The sequence below is a fragment of the Rhinopithecus bieti genome, unplaced genomic scaffold, assembly GCF_001698545.2.
Source record: "Rhinopithecus bieti isolate Rb0 unplaced genomic scaffold, ASM169854v2 scaffold_23236, whole genome shotgun sequence".
NCBI classification, from domain to species: Eukaryota; Metazoa; Chordata; class Mammalia; order Primates; family Cercopithecidae; genus Rhinopithecus; species Rhinopithecus bieti.
The window spans coordinates 4,304,874-4,322,546 of record NW_016811820.1 but is presented as its reverse complement, the minus strand read 5'-3'; the positions used below and the strand labels follow the sequence as shown (position 1 = coordinate 4,322,546).

Sequence of the window (17,673 nt, the reverse complement as noted above, 5' to 3'; positions counted from 1 at the left end):
GCGAGACTCCATCTCAAAAAAAAAAAAAAAAAAAACAAATCACTGGCTGAAATAATGGGGGAAGTCAAGCGCGTGAACTTTGTGTGGCCTGGACTCAAAGAGTTCAAGCAACATCTCTCTCCTCTCTCTCTCTCTCTCTCTCTCTCTGTGTGTGTCTCTGTCTCTGTCTCTCTCTTGCCTGCTGTCTGCCTCTCCCTCTCTCTGTCCTTTTTAACTCCCTGTTAGCTCCATTCTTGGGCAGACTCTGTCTTCACAAGGTCTCAAGATTTTCTCTCTCAGGATCTGTCTTCATCCAAAAAGGAGCGCCAGTCAAACCTGTTTAACTCAGGTGCCTACTGTAGAACAATCTTTGGGTACGACACCTGGGCAACCTGGTTTGTGATGGTGGAAAAGGTGAAGTCAGGAACTGAGTTCCACTAGATGGAGTGGTGCAGGTCCCAAGCACAAAAGGTGAATTTTGTTATTAGAACAAGGGGTAGGGCTTCCAGAGAGACAAAAACAATGCCTGGCTACTGTACCAGAGTCCATTGTAGGACTCTCAAAGCAAAACACAGCTGTCTGGGGTCTAGCAAACCTGAGATGCGGGGCATGAGATTTTGTAGGGGAGAAGAGACCAGCTCCCAGCCCCACAAGTCAGCATGACTTATCTTCCTCTTAAGAAAAGCATCATGAAACATACCAACCCCACTCTTATTCCATAGAAGCCACATCCTCCATCTCTTCCTTTGGGTTTTGTTTGGGTGCCTGGGCATTTTTGATATCATTGGTGTATATAAAATTCTCTTTCAAAAGCTCTTAGTTAGTTCCATTTTAGGGTGCATAAGTAGCCAATTTTATAGAATCATAAAATATCAGAACTGGAAGGATCGCAGAGCAAAAATAGCTCCCAGGCCTGGTGGCTCTGGTTATCCTAAGAATCACCTGAGCTGGGATTGCTACTGTTTTGTTTTTTAACTTCCCTGCACCCCCAGCTCCCTGACAAAAATAATATGACTTCTGTCGGTCTGTCATGGAGCAAGGAATCAGAATTTTCATGGCTCTGATTTGCCTCATTTGGAAGCCGGTGTCTCTGAAGACGTGCAGCCCAGCTCCCAAATGTGGAGATTGAAGCCAGAGAGATTATGAACCTATTGTCTCCAGGGCCATGGGCTGATGAGTGGCAGAGTCTCTGCAGATGACCGTCTCCAGGAGAAAAGCCAAGAACCACTGCCTGTCATTTGCCGAGTGGAGCAGTGTGAATGGCTGTTAAAATAAGAGAGGAAAAGAAACACTCCAACAGTCTGTCGCTAGAGCTTGCACACCCAGGTCTTGCTGAGGCAGCCACCAGTCTGTTGTGCATGAAGCCTGTGAACAAGCTTGCAGGAAAACAGGAAACTCTGCCTCTGTGTCCTCCCGCGGCAGCCTCCTCAACTCACGTTTCATTCCCAAATACTTTCTGAGCTTCCACTGTGCCAAGTACTGTGCTGAAAAAGAGCCCAAGATTTAGTGGGAAGATAGAAAACATCACCAGCAGCATGACATATTCAGTAAGAGACAAAAAGGTCAGTTCCTTAAAAAAATGAAACATAGGCTGGGCGCGGTGGCTCAAGCTTGTAATGCCAGCACTTTGGGAGGCCAAGACGGGCGGATCACGAGGTCAGAAGATCGAGCGCATCCTGGCCAACATGGTGAAACCCTGTCTCTACTAAAACTACAAAAAAAAAAACTAGCCAGGCGTGGTGGCGGGCACCTGTAGTCCTAGCTACTGGGGAGGCTGAGGCAGGAGAATGGCGTGAACCCAGGAGGCAGAGTTTGCAGTGAGCCGAGATCGCGCCACTGCACTCCAACCTGGGCAATAGAGCCAGACTCTGTCTCAAAAAAAAAAAGAAAGAAACATAGGCTGGACGCGGTGGCTCACGCCTGTAATCTGTACTAAAAATACATAAAATTAGCCGGGCGTGGTGGCGGGAGCCTGTAATCCCAGCTACTCGGGAGCCTAAGGCAGGAGAATCACTTGAGTCCGGGAGGTGGAGGTTGCAGCGTGCCGAGAACACGCCACTGCACACCAGTCCGGGCAACAGTGCGAGACTCCATCTCAAAAAAAAAAGGAGGGGAGGGGAGACTATATTACCCAGTAATTCAACTTCTAGGTTTGCACCCAAGAGAATTTAAGACATATGTTGACATGTAAACATGTGCATGGATGTTCATAGCAGCATGATTCATAGTAACCAAAAGGTGGAAGGAAGCCAAATGTTTATAGCTTATGAATAGCTAAACAAAGAGTGATATATTCATACAATAAACTATTATCTGGTCATAAAAAGGAATGAAGTACTGATAAATGCTACATACAGCTGGAGGAACCTTGAAAAATTATGCTAAAAGAAGTCAGACACAAAAGGTCACCTACCGTATGATCTTATTTATTTGAAAGAGTGAGAGTAGGCAAATCCCTAGAGACAGACAGTAGATTAGCGTTTGCCTGGGGCTGCAGAGCGATCGGAATGAGCAGTGACTGTTAATATGCCTGGGATTTCTTTTTAGGGTGATAAAAATGCTCTGGAATTAGGTAGTGGTGACGGTTGCACAATCTTGCGAATATGTTAAACGCTGCTGAATTGGACCTAATTTTCGAACAAGGGCCAATTTTATGGTATGTGAACTACATCTTAATTAAAAATAAATAAATCTTGAAAGCTAGATCATTACAACGAATAAATACAAGGAGCAGGCCCTTTTATAGAGCAGGGTGTTCAGAAGAAACCTCAGAGGAAAGAAAAGTTTGGGCTGGGCCCCAGAGAAAAAGAGGGAAGATGGCCGGGCACAGTGGTTCATGCCTGTAATCCCAGCACTTTGAGAGGCCAAGGCGGGTGGATCACAAGGTCGAGAGATCGAGACCATCCTGGCCAACACGGTGAAACCCTGTCTCTACTAAAAATACGAAAATTAGCTGAGTGTGGTGGTGTGTGCCCGTAATCCCCTCCCTGCTACTCGGGAGGCTGAGGCAGGAGAATCGCTAGGGAGTTGGAGGTTGCAGTGAGCCAATATCGTGCCACTGCACTCCAGCCTGGCAACAGAGTGAGACTCCATCTCAAAAAAGAAAAGAAAAGAAAAGAAAAAGAGGCAAGATCAGAAGGCACCACTGATCTGCATTGAAGAAAATGAGAGACCTGCTTGGCTGAACAGAGGTGGCCGTGGGGAGGGAAGGGGAGGAGGGTGGTCTAGGAATAGAGCCGGGAAGTGGGGAAGAGTGAGCTGTGGTCTTCTGTGCTGAGCTTAGAGGATGGAACAGGCTTCTCCCATCAATGGGGGCCTTTGCAGGAAGCCTGCAGGGAAAGGTGAGTCTAGCTGCAGTTCTGAATGACTTAATGAAGGAAGAGATGAAAACAAAGATTTGGAGCATCTGAGGTAGTCTCAGCCTTGTGCTGTAGGTTGCAGGGAATAGGATGAAAAACCAGCAGGGGTTTCCTCCTGTCCTCAGGGGATGCAAGAATGAAATCTTGTATTTCTCTGGCAATTTACAGTTGGATGTAGCTTTCACTTTGATTAGCTCATTGATCTTTGAAATAATTCTTGAGATGAGCAGAGCAATTATTAGCTCCTTTTACAGAGAGAGAAACTGACACTAGCAGAAGTTCCTTCACTTGTCCAGGGCTCCTAAGCAGCAATTAGGGGAAGAAGTCAGATCTTGGACTCACAGTTTTTCCCAGACTGACCTATAGTCTTCTATTACAGACTTCTAAATAATAGACAGCTAGTGTAAATAAATACGCAAAAATATAGTACAATGCAAATGTATGATAAGCTTCAATAATTACCAAGAAATGCATAAATTAGTGCCGTGTTCTGTCCACCACACCCGGCGTTTGAAGTGCATTTTCTTTGGAACTATTTATTGCTATGCAGGAAACCAAGAAGAATTTGTACACGAGTTTTGAACCTGGGTATTACAGTAAGCTCTTGGCTCAAATCCCACATCTACCCTTTCCCAAATGACCTTGAACTTCACTTATTGGAATTCAGGCTCCTCACGCAGTAAATGAAGACGACACACCCATCACATATGAGATCTGCTGCTCTGTGACCTCTGTACATAGAACCAACAAAGCTCTTAACACAGTACCCAGCCCATTGAGGCTGGTGTTCAATCAGGAAATAGGAACATTTAAAAGGCATATACAAGGGAGCTCACATTCATGGGGCACAATTTTCCGGTTTCTTCCTATATGCATAATCTTCACAAGAAGATAGATCTTTTGTTTGTTTGTTTTTGGGTTTGTTGGTTTGTTTGTTTGTTTGTTTTAGACAGAGTCTTGTTCTGTCGCCCAGGCTGGAATGCAGTGGCACGATCAACCTCTGCCTCCTGGGTTCGAGTGATCCTCCTGCCTCAGCCTCCCAAGTAGCTGGGATCACGGGCACACCACACTATGCTCAGTTAATTCTTTTTTTTTTTTTTTTTTTTTTTTTTTTTTTGTATTTTTAGTGGAGATGGGGTTTCACCATGTTGGCCAGGCTGGTCTCAAACTCCTGACCTCAGGTGATTCACCCGCTTCAGCCTCCCAAAGTGCTGGGATTACAGGTGTGAGCCACCACACCCAGCCCAATAAGATAGATCTTATTATCCCATTTTATGGATGAGAAGATTGAGGCCTAGCGAAATTTACTTGCTCAAGGTCACACAGAGAATCATGATCCAGATATTGCTCTGGCTCCAAAGTCATTCCTCTTTGCTTAGCCACACAATTTATGATGATGTCAGAATGCAGTATAAAATGATTTTCATCAAAGCACAGGGTACTGACTCAAACTAAGGTCTATTTCAGAGCTGCCGCGATCCACTAATGATCTAGAAGCTCCTCTCTGCTTTTTTTATTTTTATTTTTTTTATTTTTTTTATTTTTTGAGATGGAGTTTCACTCTTGTTGCCCAGGCTGCAGTGCAATGACGCAATTTCGGCTCACTGCATCCTCCACCTCTTGGGTTCAAGCAATTCTCCTGCCTCAGCCTTCCTGGTAGCTGGGATTACAGGTGCCCACCACTATGCCCAGCTATTTTTCTGTATTTTTAGTAGAGATGGGGTTTCACTATGTTGGCCAAGCTGGTCTCGAACTCGTGGTCTCAGGTGATCCGCCCACCTCAGCCTCCCAAAGTGCTGGGATTACAGGCATGAGCCACTGCACCTGGCTCTACTCCTCTCCGCTTATAGGACATTGGTCTAAATTCTCCAGGCAATTGCTCGGTCCTTATCTCTCCCCTCCTACTGCTTGGGTGGATTTTTAGATCAAAGTTGCAGCTCCCCTCTCCTGGGGAATAATCCTGTTGCTGGTAACCTTGTTTCCTGGTTGACCTTCACAAAGAAGGGCTTCAGCAAAAACTTTCTCCCTCAGCCCAGTCATGCAATGTTTCTCTTCCTAAAGCTTTCACGGGCCCTCAAGATGGAATGGAAAAGGACTACCTTCGGAAACATTTCCAGGTGAAGAAGCTGCTCAGAATAAATTAGCCAGAAAGCGTTAGGATATGCTACTTCCACATTCTCGTCTTATTTTCTGCTTTGGCCCTTTCCTTCTTAAATGCCACCTCCTTTTTCCTTCCTGGGACTTGGCATCTTTGTACGTTTGCCTACTGATGAGATAAAGCCCATCTCTACCCCAGGAATATTGTCTTCCTCCAGGTGAGAACTTGTAAGATTCTGAGACCCACACCTAAACAGCATTATTCTTAGTAGCAAAAGGTGGAAGCTTGAATCGACAAGAAGAAAGCTGAGCCACAGATACTTTAAATCACCCCAGGGAAGCAGAAATCAGTGGATTCAGAAGGAATAAAGATAACAAGATGATGGTGAAAGAATTCACAAGCATCATGTTGGTGAGGAGGCTGGGGGCTGCGGCTGGGTCACTGTAAGTCAGATCTTAGACTTACAGTGTGTCCCAGGCTCACCTATAGTCTTCTATTACAGACTTCTAAATAATAGACAGCAAGAGGCAAGAGTAAATAAATACACAAAAATATGGTACAGTGCAAATGCATTATAATCTTCAATAATTATCAAGAAACGCATGAATTAGTGGCAGGTCGCAGTTCTGTCCACCACACCCAGCGTTTGAAGTGCATTTTCTTGAAGCCTGGCTTTCTGGAGACACCTTCCTGCTCAATGCCATTTTTTTAACTTTTATTTTAGGTTCAGGGGTACATGTGCAGTTTGTTCTATAGGTAAACTCGTGTCACCGGCATTTGTTGTACAGATTATTTCACCACCCAGGCACTAAGCCTAGAACCCAATAGTGAATTTTTTCTGCTCCTCTCCCTCCTCCCACCCTCCATCCTCAAGTAGGCCCCAGTGTCTGTGGTTCCCCTCTTTGCCTCCATGTGTTCTCATCATTCAGCTCCCACTTGTAAGTGAGAACATACGGTATTTGATTTTCTCTTCTTGTGTCGGTTTGCCAAGGATTGTGGCCTCCAACCCCATCAATGTTCCTGTAAAGGATGTAGAAAGCAGTGTGACGATTCCTCAGAGAGCTAGAAACAGAACTACCATTCGATCCAGCAATCCGATTATTGGGTATATATCCAGAGAAATATAAATTGTTCTACCATAAAGATACATGCATGTGTATGTTCATTGCACCACTATTCACAATAGCAAAGACATTAAATCAACCTAAATGGTCATCAATGGTAGATTGGATAAAGAAAATGTGGTACATAAACATCATGGAATACTACACAGCCACAAAAAAGATCAATACCATTTTTAGAGATCCTTTGACAAGCCCTTGGGATCCTTTCTCTTGAAGAAAGTTCTGTTTGACTTTGGAAATATGGCCAGCTTCCTACTTCTTCCCTGTTATTAATATTACCAGGAACTTGGATGAGCCACTTAACATCAAGGGAGAGAGCTATTTGAGCTTGAGTGATTTTTACATTCTTTAAAGGCATGTGGATACCACCTTGACCTTTTTCTTTTGCTATGCAGTCTTCTTTAACAGCTGAATGTAAAGAGCCGTCTTCTTCAACACCCCTGATTTAATGTCAACAGCAACAACAATAACACATGCACGCGCGCGCCCGCACACACACACACACACACACACCCCTCCTGTTTCCAGCAACTCCATCCTACTCCGGACCTACTGAATCAAAAAACTCCAGAGTGGGTGTCTAGCAATTGCTTAATTGCCTGGAGAGCTTATTAAAACACAAATTCCCAACCTCCTGTGATTCAGTAATTCTGCAATAGGGCTGAGAATCTCGTTTGTATCAAACTCTCAGCTGGCACTGGTGCTGCTGTTTCAGCCAGTTGCTCTGGAGTAGGTGGCTTCCTGCCGACCTCCAGGGCACAGATGTCTCCTCTAAGCTAACTGGGGAACCGTGCACCACTGCAGGACAGAGGGCAAGGGAGAAAGTGTAGAGGAAAAGGAGACAGGAAAGACATTCTGACGTCCACTCAGTTTCCCTGAGGTAATGCAATGCCTGGGATCCCCGATGCACTTCATCAAAGCCCTTTCTTTCCTTCTTTCTTTCTCTTTCTTTCTTTCTTCCTTTCTTTCTCTTTCTTGTCTTCTTTCTTTCTTCCTTTCCCTCCTTCTCTCTTTCTTTCTTTTTCTCCTTTCTTTCCTTCTTTCTTTCTTTCGCTTTCTCCTTTCTTTCCTTCTTTCTCTTCTTTCTTTCTCTTTCTCTTTCTTTCTCCTTTCCTTCCTTATATCTTCTTTCTTTCTTTGTTCTTTCTTTCTCTCTTTCTCTTTCTTTTTTATTTCTTCTTCTTTCTTTCTTTTGTTCTTTCTCTTCCCTCGCTCCCTTCCTTTCTTTCTTTCTTTCTTCTTTCTTTCTTTCTCTTTCTCCTTTTGAGCTTGAGTGATTTTTACATTCTCTAAAGGCACGTGGATACAACCTTGACCTTTTTCCTTTGCTATGCAGTCTTCTTTAACAGCTGAGCGTAAAGAGCCATTCTTTTCAACACCTCTGATTTAATGTCCCCAACAACACACACATGTACACACACACACACCCCTCCTGTCCCCAGCAACTCCATCCTACTCCGGGCCTACTGAATGAAAAACTCTGGAGTGGGTGTTCCTTTCTTTTTTTCTCTCTTTCTTTCTCTTTCTTTCTTCTTTTTTTCTTTCTTTCTCCTTTCTTTCTTTGTTTCTTTCTCCCTTTCTCTTTCTCTTTCTTTCTTTGTTTCTTTCTCTTTCTCTTTTGTTTCTTTCTCTTTATCTTTCTTTTTTCTTTTTCCTTCCTTCCTTCTTTCCTTCCTTTCTCTCTCCCTCTCCCTCTCCCTCTCTCTCTCTCTCTCCCTCTCTCTTTCTCTCTCTTTCTCTCTCTCTCTCTCTCAGCCTTGAGCAATCCCCACTTCCCCAACTTCAGCAGCATCTAAGCTCTAATGGAGGGCTTGTTAAACACAGATAGGGGCCCCCACTCCCAGAGCCTCTGATTCAGCAGATCTGGGGTGGGGGCTGGACAAGAATCTGCCTGTTATTTTGAGACAGAGTCTTGCTCTGAAGCCCAGGCCGGAGTGCAGTAGCATGATCTCAGCTCCCTGTAACCTCTGTCTCCCAGGTTCAAGTGATTCTCCTGCCTCAGCCTTCCAGGTAGCTGGGATTACAGGCGTGTGCCACCATACCTGGCTAATTTTTGTATTTTTAGTAGAGATAGGGTTTCACCATGTCGACCAGGCTGGTCTCAAACTCCTGACCTCAGGTGATCTGCCCACCCCAGCCTCCCAAAGTGCTGGGATTACAGGTGTGAGAGCCACCAAACCCAGTCAAGAATCTGCATTTTCAAAAACCTCTCAGTGGCCAAGCATGGTGGCTCATGCCTGTAATCCCAACACTTTTGGAGGCAGAGGCAGGAGGGTGGCTTGAGCCCAGGGGAGTTTGAGATTATACTGGGCAACATAGCAAGACCCCATCTCTACAAAAATGAAAATTAAAAAAAATTAGTCAGGCACAGTGGTGCACACTTGTAGTTCCAGCTACTCAGGAGGCTGAAGTGGGAGGACAGCTTGAGCCCAGGAGGTTAAGGCTGCAGTGAGCTACAATAGTACCACCACTCTCCAGCCTGGGAGACACAGCGATACACTGTCTCAAAAAAAAAAAAAAAAGCTGTTAAACTCTCAGCAATGGGGGTGCTGCTTGTCCAACAACCCCACTGTAGAACCACTATGTGTATGTCTGAAATAATGCAAGAAGTCGCTTACAGTGATTTAACTAGCAAAACCCAAAAACCCGTCCAGGAAAGGTAAGTTGCACCCAGCTGATCACAGAGATGTAGGGAAGCATCTGAACTTCCGCTCTGTTTCTATCAGCTGCAGAAATGGATACAGCAATCACTGGATGATGCCTTTTATGAAACGTACTCTGAAATGTCCCATATTTCCTGGCTCTGAAAGTCATTCTAGCTCTATTCTATCAGAAAGCTTAACATCACATCCATCATGGTTCTTTTTATAGAAGTTTTCTCATTTCATACCTTTCACCAGAAGGTGTTTTATATTATGCAGTCTCCTTGGTAACAGTCCCATAAGTGCCTGTCAACTTGATTTGACCAGTCTCATCCTATAGGACTCACTGCTGGCCTGTTGAGGAAGAGTTGCAACCTATCTCACTGTGTCATTTCTCTCTTCTGTCTTCTCCCAACCCCTCTTCCCTCCTCCCACACCTGCTCCTCCCACCACCAGTGCATTCCCAGAAGCAGAACAGACAGACCTGCGTCCGGAAGAGCCTCATATGCGCCTTTGCTATGGCCTTCATCATCAGCGTCATGCTGATTGCAGCCAACCAGATACTCCGGAGCGGCATGGAGTAGCAGCCTCCCGCCAGCCACACTGTGTTGCAGCTCACCGCGCATGTGCATGCCCTGCGGGCAGACTCTTCCTCCACACAGCAGACACGGACCTGTGGACTATGGATGGATGCGGACGATGGAACCGTTCAGTAAAGAACCCAAGGTTGAGTGCAACTGGGGTTGCACTTCAGCTTCATCTCCTTGGCAGGGACACTAAAGGGCTGTCTTCAGTGCTTTAATGGTTTTGTTTTCTAATGCAATAAATAGCCAGGATTTCCAAATTACTGCTTCAACCATCAGTCATAACTCTAGAGAAAAACTTCATCTTCATCTCGGAATTCCAGCGGCCATCCAGGTATAATGGTGAGAGAGCAAGAGAGAGGCATGAACACACAGTCACCTCCACTCCCCATTCTTTCAACCCAAGGGTCAACAGGACACTCTCTGCTGAGGTCAACCCTTGGTTCCAAGAGGCCGACTTCTGGGTTACCACAGAAGAGAGGGCTTTCCATCCCACCCTGGCTTCCTTCCTCCACCCAGTGGAGACCCCCCAAGGCATGAGGGGAAAGCCATTAAGTGGGGTGCAGCCCCTGGCGGTCTTTAGCTGCACCCCTCACTGCTTCCGTTCTTACTGCCTTTTCTAGAGGACTGCCATTGGTAGAGCTGGGGTGCTCTCAGTTTCCGTTGGCACTTGGCTTTCTGTTCCTAGAGCCCATCCCGCACCAGCATTTTGGAATCTGCAGAGAGCCTTTCTCCCAGCTTTGCCGCCTGTGCTGCCATTAGAGAAAAAAAAAAGAAGCGTAATCGTGGGCATCTCTGTCACATAGACAGATATATATATTTGGCTTCTTCGTGTGTGACGTCATTCTTCCCTAATCGCTTACACCTAATATAAGCTTGTCCTCCCTCCCACACTCATCCCTGCTTCTTTGGGGCAGGGGTGAGGCAGGTTGAGGGGGAGGGGACTGAGACTGGCGGTGAGGTTTTGACACCCACACCCAGCCATCTGGAGTCATGGAGACCCACCACGTCTCTATGCCAGATGACCTTTGTAAGTTAAGGTCCTTGTGCATCTTACCTTTCCCTTGCCTTGGAGTTTGCTTTGTTAGTTAGTCTTCCCCAGCTAAAAAGAGAAATGCAATCCAAAATGGAAAGATGGAGAGATCAAACGACTGTATTTTACATAAGATCTTCTGGCCTTCACATTCTGCAACTGACTTATTTTCAGGAGGTGGGGGGAAAAGATGTTTATGAGTTTAGCCAACAGAACAGGTAATTTACTCCTGCCTGCAGAATACTTTCGTTAGGGAAGGTAACTGAACCAAGGATCTGTTTTCAACTCCATTCCAAGTCTGTAATTTCCTGACTTTTCCTAGATGTCAGCCACTACTATGAATTCAAGCTTGTGTAGTCAGATTAGCCAGTAATCTCTAGATGTAATAGTTCCCTTTGTACTTTTCCAAGCTCAGGTCTTTATTTTGTAATGGAATTACCTTGCTCCTACTTCTTTTGATTACATCCTAAAACTACATGCTTCCCCCCTTTCTTCCAGTATCGAGCCACCAGAAGCTTTCTTGTCTCAGTGCAGTGGGTAGGGTTTTTGGTGCATTGTGTGTTCCTGATCTCCCTCCCTGTCTTCCCACTCAGCTTTCTCCCTACTGCCTTCTCAGACTTGGAGCACCCAAGGTCTCCGATGAGAGTTTTCTTATTCACCTCTGCAAGTGCTCCTGGCAACAGCCTGGGGGCAGCTGTAGAAACTTTCCCTTTGTGGGAGAGTGTGAATATTCCTGATGAGCACAAGTAAAACTAGGGTTTGAGCCATAGTATGGAGGAGGGAGGAGATGTAAGCTCCTAAGAGCCTGGGGGATTGCAGGTCCCTCTGCAAAACTTCCTGGAGTTCAGCCCAACAAGGCCAGACCAAGGAGGCAGCAACCTGCCTTTCCCCCTTACCTGCCCTGCTGCCTGCACACTGCATGCCTGCCCCTTCTGTCACTCCCGTTGGCTGACTCACCACTGTCCCCTTAGGATTGGAATTCTGAACTAGAACAGGTCCAAATGCAGAATACTAACACATCGAACAACCTCATCCTTAATATCTGCCCTGGGCAGTTTGCCCTTTCCCAGCTGGATTTGGATGGGAGGGCAGAGCAGATCTTGAAGGGATATATTGTCCTATCTTTCCCTAACCCCTGAACCACCAAACCATGTCATCCTGGGGATAGGGGTGCAGGACCCTAAGTAGACTGGGTAGAAACCCCAGGGATGATTCTTCAAAGCCCCTCCCCCATGAGAGGGGCCTGAAATGCCGCAGCTGAGGCTGGTCTTCAGGGCAGAAAATGAGTACGTCTTCGAAGGCGGCTTTTCTGCAAGTTCTTCTGCCTCCTGCTGGAGAACAGAGACCCTTCAGGAGGTGGGGGTTAGATTTCATCAGCAGAGAGATTAGCCACTGTGCAGGGGTAGGGAGGAAAAGGAGTTCTGGAGAGGCGCCATCATCCCGTTTTGTACAAAGGCTGCAGGATTCCTTCCCTAACAGTGACCCTTCTTCTCACTCCCAGTGACCTGGAAGCAAGCCCACCCTCCCCAGGGGAAAATCTAGGAGAATGCATTCCTCTGCGGACTGCTAGAGAGAGATGGCAAGAAGGAAGATGCGGAATTCTTTCTGACAGCTTAGGAGTTAACTTCCCACCGTGGTAAACCCCCACGTGGCACCCAGGGACTGAAGGACACAGTGGGTGGAGACAGCCCTGAGCTAGCGGCATTCCTTAGACTTCAGGAGCTCAGAATTTGTCCCGGTGACTTGCACCCTGATTGCTTTTCTTGGACAGTTTTGTCTTGGGTATAAGGAAGGCTTCTTTGTCAGGCAGCCAACTCCCAGCCCCGTTCACACAAATTTTATGCCAGGGTCCCATGCCAGTCAGTGTCCCCATCATGGTGACTATGAAGCTAATGGCCGAAGGTTCCAGAAGGTCCTGGTCGCCCATGCCCAAGGGATGCCATGTAGCCCCAGCTGGAGGTGACTTCTGCAGGAATTAAGAGGGAAGAGCCCACCCCTCGCTCTGTCCTCCAGCTAATAGACTTAGGAACCAGTGACCTTGGCTGCCCAACTGTGGGGAGACTGAGTGATTAACAAACACAGGTTGGCTCATTCTTGCTGCAAGAGCAGATACCCCCACCCCTGCCCAGAAAATACAAGTGATGATCAAGAAGGCACTTTCCTTGGGAGAGAAGAGGAAATGGATCCTGACTCCCTTGATCCCCAAAGAAGCTGTGCCCCGCCGTTCCAGATACCAACAAAGCCCCCAAACAGAATGTAGCATCAGAACTATTAGCAGTGGCTTCCAGAATGTGCATGGGTCCCACGTGACTGATCTGACAAAAAAAAAAAAAAAAGAGGGATATTACCATGGCAACCCTTGCATTCCACCCTGAATTTGCCAAGGCACACAAAAACAGGGAACATTTTCTTAAAGAACACTCCCAATTCAGCCTGAGTGCAACCTGACTCTCTGCATCTGTATCCTGCTGGGAGAGGCAATTACCCTTAAAGAATCTGGGTGGTTTCTCTACCTTTTTGTCTGGCATTTGAACTTGTCCTTCTATTTACTCAAGAGAACAGGAGCTACCTGTAAGCCCTGGTATCTCCCCATCCCTACTCCCAGCCCCTTCTCCCAGGGTCCAGAGCCAGGACCCCTTAATCTAGGTAAACAGGCAGAAATATCATCTTGGAAGGCAAACAAGATTTTAAGCCTCCAGTCTTTAAAAGTAACGGTTTGCCTGTTGAGACACACTCTCGCAAGCCAGACGTGTGAACTTTGGTGAACTGAGGTTTACATGTGGTCTTAGGCAAACCCAGTGGTTTCAGAAATGTCTGGGTGTTTTATTTGCAGAGAACAAGATGTGTCTTATGAGTCTCCTTTTTCGATACCTGCCCTGTCTCAAATTTCACTTGACAAATGGTCTACTATCTTGCAGTTATCCAAAAGAGCCTGTGAGAAATGAACAGCTGCTTTTGACAGTAATGCTCCTCCCAACTTCCCATTCATAGAATCATAAAGCGGTATGTTTCAGAACTGAAAGAGAAAAATTTACCTTTTTTTCCAAATGCCTCCTACAAGGCTTAAGTCCAGACTCAGGTCATAAATCAAAGACAGTTTTGCACATTGCTCTTCACCTAAATCTAGCAGTTTCCCTGAGGCCCTGTGAGGGCATGGACAGAAAATGAAGGGTGCAACCACCCAGGACAGCTCCCTGGTTTGGGCTGACCTGGCCATGTGTGGTCGCATGTCCTGGGATCCATGTTTACTGTGTCCTTGCTCTCCTTCCTTGCAGAAGCCGCTAAGCTCTGCTCCTCCTAACTGCAGGTCTCAAACCCTATTGGGTCATTTTGCCACACTATTTGTCCAAAGGCCCTAGTCGTTACGTTTTCACCGTTTCACCAAGATACAGGGAGGGTCTGGAATTCCCCTGCTAGGAAGGGCCCCTTTTCCTATATCACCGTGATGATACAGATGAACTGAGATTAAACTTTTAGACTTCAGCACATCGCACATGCTGGTTGTATAACCAGGAGGTCTGCAGAGCTGCGACCTGAAGAACATGTCTTAAAAGACCTCAAATCAGAACATTCTCATTGGCCTCTTCGGTGATCCCCATGGAGCTAAGAGTCTGTAACCTAAAGGCCTTACCATAGCCATCTTCCCTCCACACCTGATTGCTCAACTGCCCTAGAAGGGGAGAATCTGTCTGAAACAGAAAAGAAGCATTAAGGACCAGGTGCGGTGGTTCACACCTATAATCCCAGCATTTTGGGAGGCCTAGGCAGGTGGATCACTTGAGATCAGGAGTTCAAGACCAGCCTGACCAACATGGTGAAACCCCATCTCTACTAAAAAAAAAAAAAAAAAAAATTAGCCGAGCATAGTGTTGGGCACCTGTAATCCCAGCTACTCTGGAGGGCTGAGGCAGAAGAATCACTTGAACCCTGGAGGCAGAGGCTGCAGTGAGCCGTGATCGTGCCACTGCACCCCAACCTCAGCAACAGAGCAAAACTTCATCTCAAAAAATAATTTAAAAAAAGAAGCAATATTCACCAGCTAAGACTTTTCCATTTAAATTATTTAAAGTGATGGTAACATAGAGGAGAATGAGGGCTGCCTCTTACCGACCCTGTCTCCACGATAATTTGAGTGTCACAACTGTTCAGCTTCACTTCATACTTGCTTTGGCTAAGTCACTCAGGGGACTGTCCTCAATTTTTTGGCCCTTTTTGGCCCTGGCATAAATAGGTGTGTGTTAGTACATTTTGCATTGCTATAAAGGATAATTTATAACACTGGGTAATTTATAAAGAAAACAGGTTTATTTGGCGCACGGTTCTGCAGGCTGTATGAGCAAGGTATCAACATCTACTTGGCTTCTGGTGAAGCCTCAGAAAGCTGTGACTAATGGTGGAAGGTGAAGGGACAGCAGGCATATCACATGGCAAGAACAGGAGCAAGAGAGAGGAGAGGAGGTGCCAGTCTCCTTAACAACCAGCAATTGCATGAACTAATAAAGTGAGAATTCACTCATTACTACGGGGAGGGCACCGAGTCATTCATGAGGAATCTATCCCTATGTCCCAAATACCTCCTAGCAGGCCCCACCTCCAGCATTGGAGATCAACATGAAATTTGGAGGGAACAAATATCCAAAGTGTATGATTGGTTTGGTGGAATGAGATCAATTATGCCAACAAGCCAAGCATTTCTCTTAGTATCCTATGGTCATTGGTAATGCATATGGTCACTTTGACAGCTATGGTTTCTCCTTCATATTCATTTGGGACTCTTTATAGGGTCTCGAGAGACATGATGATATTGTTCAAAATGTCTCCAAGGCAAAATTAATTTTATTCCGTTGACTGGAAATATATCACAAGGAATGAGATTTTTCTAGCCCCACCCACAAGACAGTCCTCTGAAAGTGGAAAAGCTCACCCAGTCACCAGCCCTTACCCTGACCTTGGGGTAGTTCATCAGTTGAGCACACCCCCCATGCCGGGCATAGACTCACCCATCTCTTTTCCTCAGGTGTGATGGGCTGGCTTTCAAACTAGTGCTTCTCACACTGTTAGAAGTTATTGTCCAAGTGGAAAGGATACAGAGGCTGGAATTTTCCGGTGGGATAGAAGAGCAGGCTAATTAGGAAGAAATATTCCAGGAAATGCAAGGTGCAACTGTGATATTGCTCCATCCCTGAACCTGAGAGAGACAAAGAAAGTTCTTAAAGGGCTGCAGATGCTGTCCTCTGAAGTTCTTCTCCGGATTGCTGGCCTACTTTGGAAACATGCAGAGCATTGAGTGTCAAGGGGTTGCCCATCAGTCTGATCCACATGACAGGCTCTGTGGATTTCAAGAGCAGGCTGGTAGCTTGCCATTCCTGGAAGGATGCTGACATCTGTCAAGCCCAGAATGCCTCTCCCAGGGTGCTCAGACCTGTTAAACTGAGGCCAGGAGAGCAGAGGAAAGAACTCAAAATGTGGTTGGTACTACCAGCTGGAGAAAGCCCAGGAGTTAGGACTCTTCCACCCACTATCTAGGTTATGTTGAGTGACATTCCTTCCTGACTTCAGGTTTCTCTAAAGCCAGAGGAAAAATCAACCAGACAAGCCCTCCCATCTGTTTTGTCTGAAACAAGATAGAACGAATACTCCCTACTGAGAGGGTCTGGATTTCCCCCATGAATTGCACTAGGAACTGGCAGCTCCTTTTTGAACGCAAGTCCCAAGAGGCAGTTGTGATAAAGTCTCTCTTTTGGTGTCCGCTGTCTGTAAATGAAACAATGCAAATTGGTGTATGTCAAGTGTGTCATATCTTGCAGGCAAGAGGTTTTGTTTATTCCCTAAGGACTTGCTGACTCGAGGGAGCATCAAAGATGAGCTTTCTGTCTTTGTCTTGGCAAGTGTGAAAATAAAGGGAGTCAGTCACCTCCCCAAAGGTCACGTGAATCAGAATTCAGGAGGAAGTTGGAGGAAACAATGACAGATTCCAAGAAGAGATGCGTATTTCTCCACCTGAGAAAGCCTTACTGAAAGCTACTGAATAAAGAGCACAATTTCCAGTTATTTCTTTCTTTCTTTCTTTCTTTGTTTTTTTTTTTTTTTTTTTTTTTTTTTTTTTTTTTTTCACTCAATTAAAAAATTTCTACATTTTTTTTTTTTCTTTTTTTTTTTTTTTTTTTTTTTTTTTTTTTCTTCTGGCCACTATAACAGCACTTCCAGCATATGTTGATAGTGGCTTGTAATTATTCCTAATACCGCAGAAAGAAGGTGGTCGTGATCTCTGGTGATTGTGAGGAATTAGATTAAGAGTCCCGGGGGGACAGGCCACCTGTGATAGCTCTTTAAATGGCTAATGAGGGATGCTGAGTGCTGAGTGGTGCCTGCTTTTGATGTGGCCCACCCATGAGCAGGGAGAGAGGGCAGGAAGAGAGCAACTGCAGGATCCACAAGTCTCTAACCCTTCTGCCCCAGGCAACATAAAACCCTAGATTCTCATTCTTTTTCCCTCTTCCTAAAGTAGACTGACATCCCAGTAATTGTTTTTCTAACAAACCTTGTTGTTCTCCCTGGCAAAGACCTAGATTGGCCAAGAAAGGACCCTCTCAGCTCCTGGTGGAGAGCTGCACAAGCCAGTGCCTCTCAACTCTCTCCAAGGAAAATTAAAGCATATTTTCTCTTTCTTAGCTCAAAATCAGCTTTCAGGGGTCCTCGAGTGGCTTCTTAGTGGAGTCTGATTTTCTTCCCCAGTTCTGAATCCCTGAAGAAGCTATTTCTCCAAGGACTAACCAAAAACAATGACTTTGGAGGAAAATTAGACTCAGAAAGTCTGTCCAGGCATTGGGTTGGTGAACTGTCATCTGTTGGGT

At 45.8% G+C, this 17,673-nt stretch overlaps 1 protein-coding gene across 13 annotated transcripts in view; it reads left to right on the top strand.

Annotated features, from left to right (window-relative positions):
* CALN1 (calneuron 1) overlaps positions 1 to 16,922 on the top strand; it is a 685,843-nt gene extending 668,921 nt beyond the window's left edge. For 12 of the 13 annotated variants that reach the window (XM_017895194.1, XM_017895192.1, XM_017895188.1 and 9 more), the window contains one exon: positions 9,659 to 14,514. In XM_017895194.1, coding sequence (XP_017750683.1) covers positions 9,659 to 9,786 — 128 coding nt within the window. In that variant the 3' untranslated portion in view covers positions 9,787 to 14,514. Of the gene's footprint in view, positions 1 to 9,658; positions 14,515 to 15,836 lie in introns of those variants that run through there. The other variant, XR_001889765.1, reaches the window with a different exon arrangement.
* Positions 16,923 to 17,673: the final 751 nt, after the last annotated feature.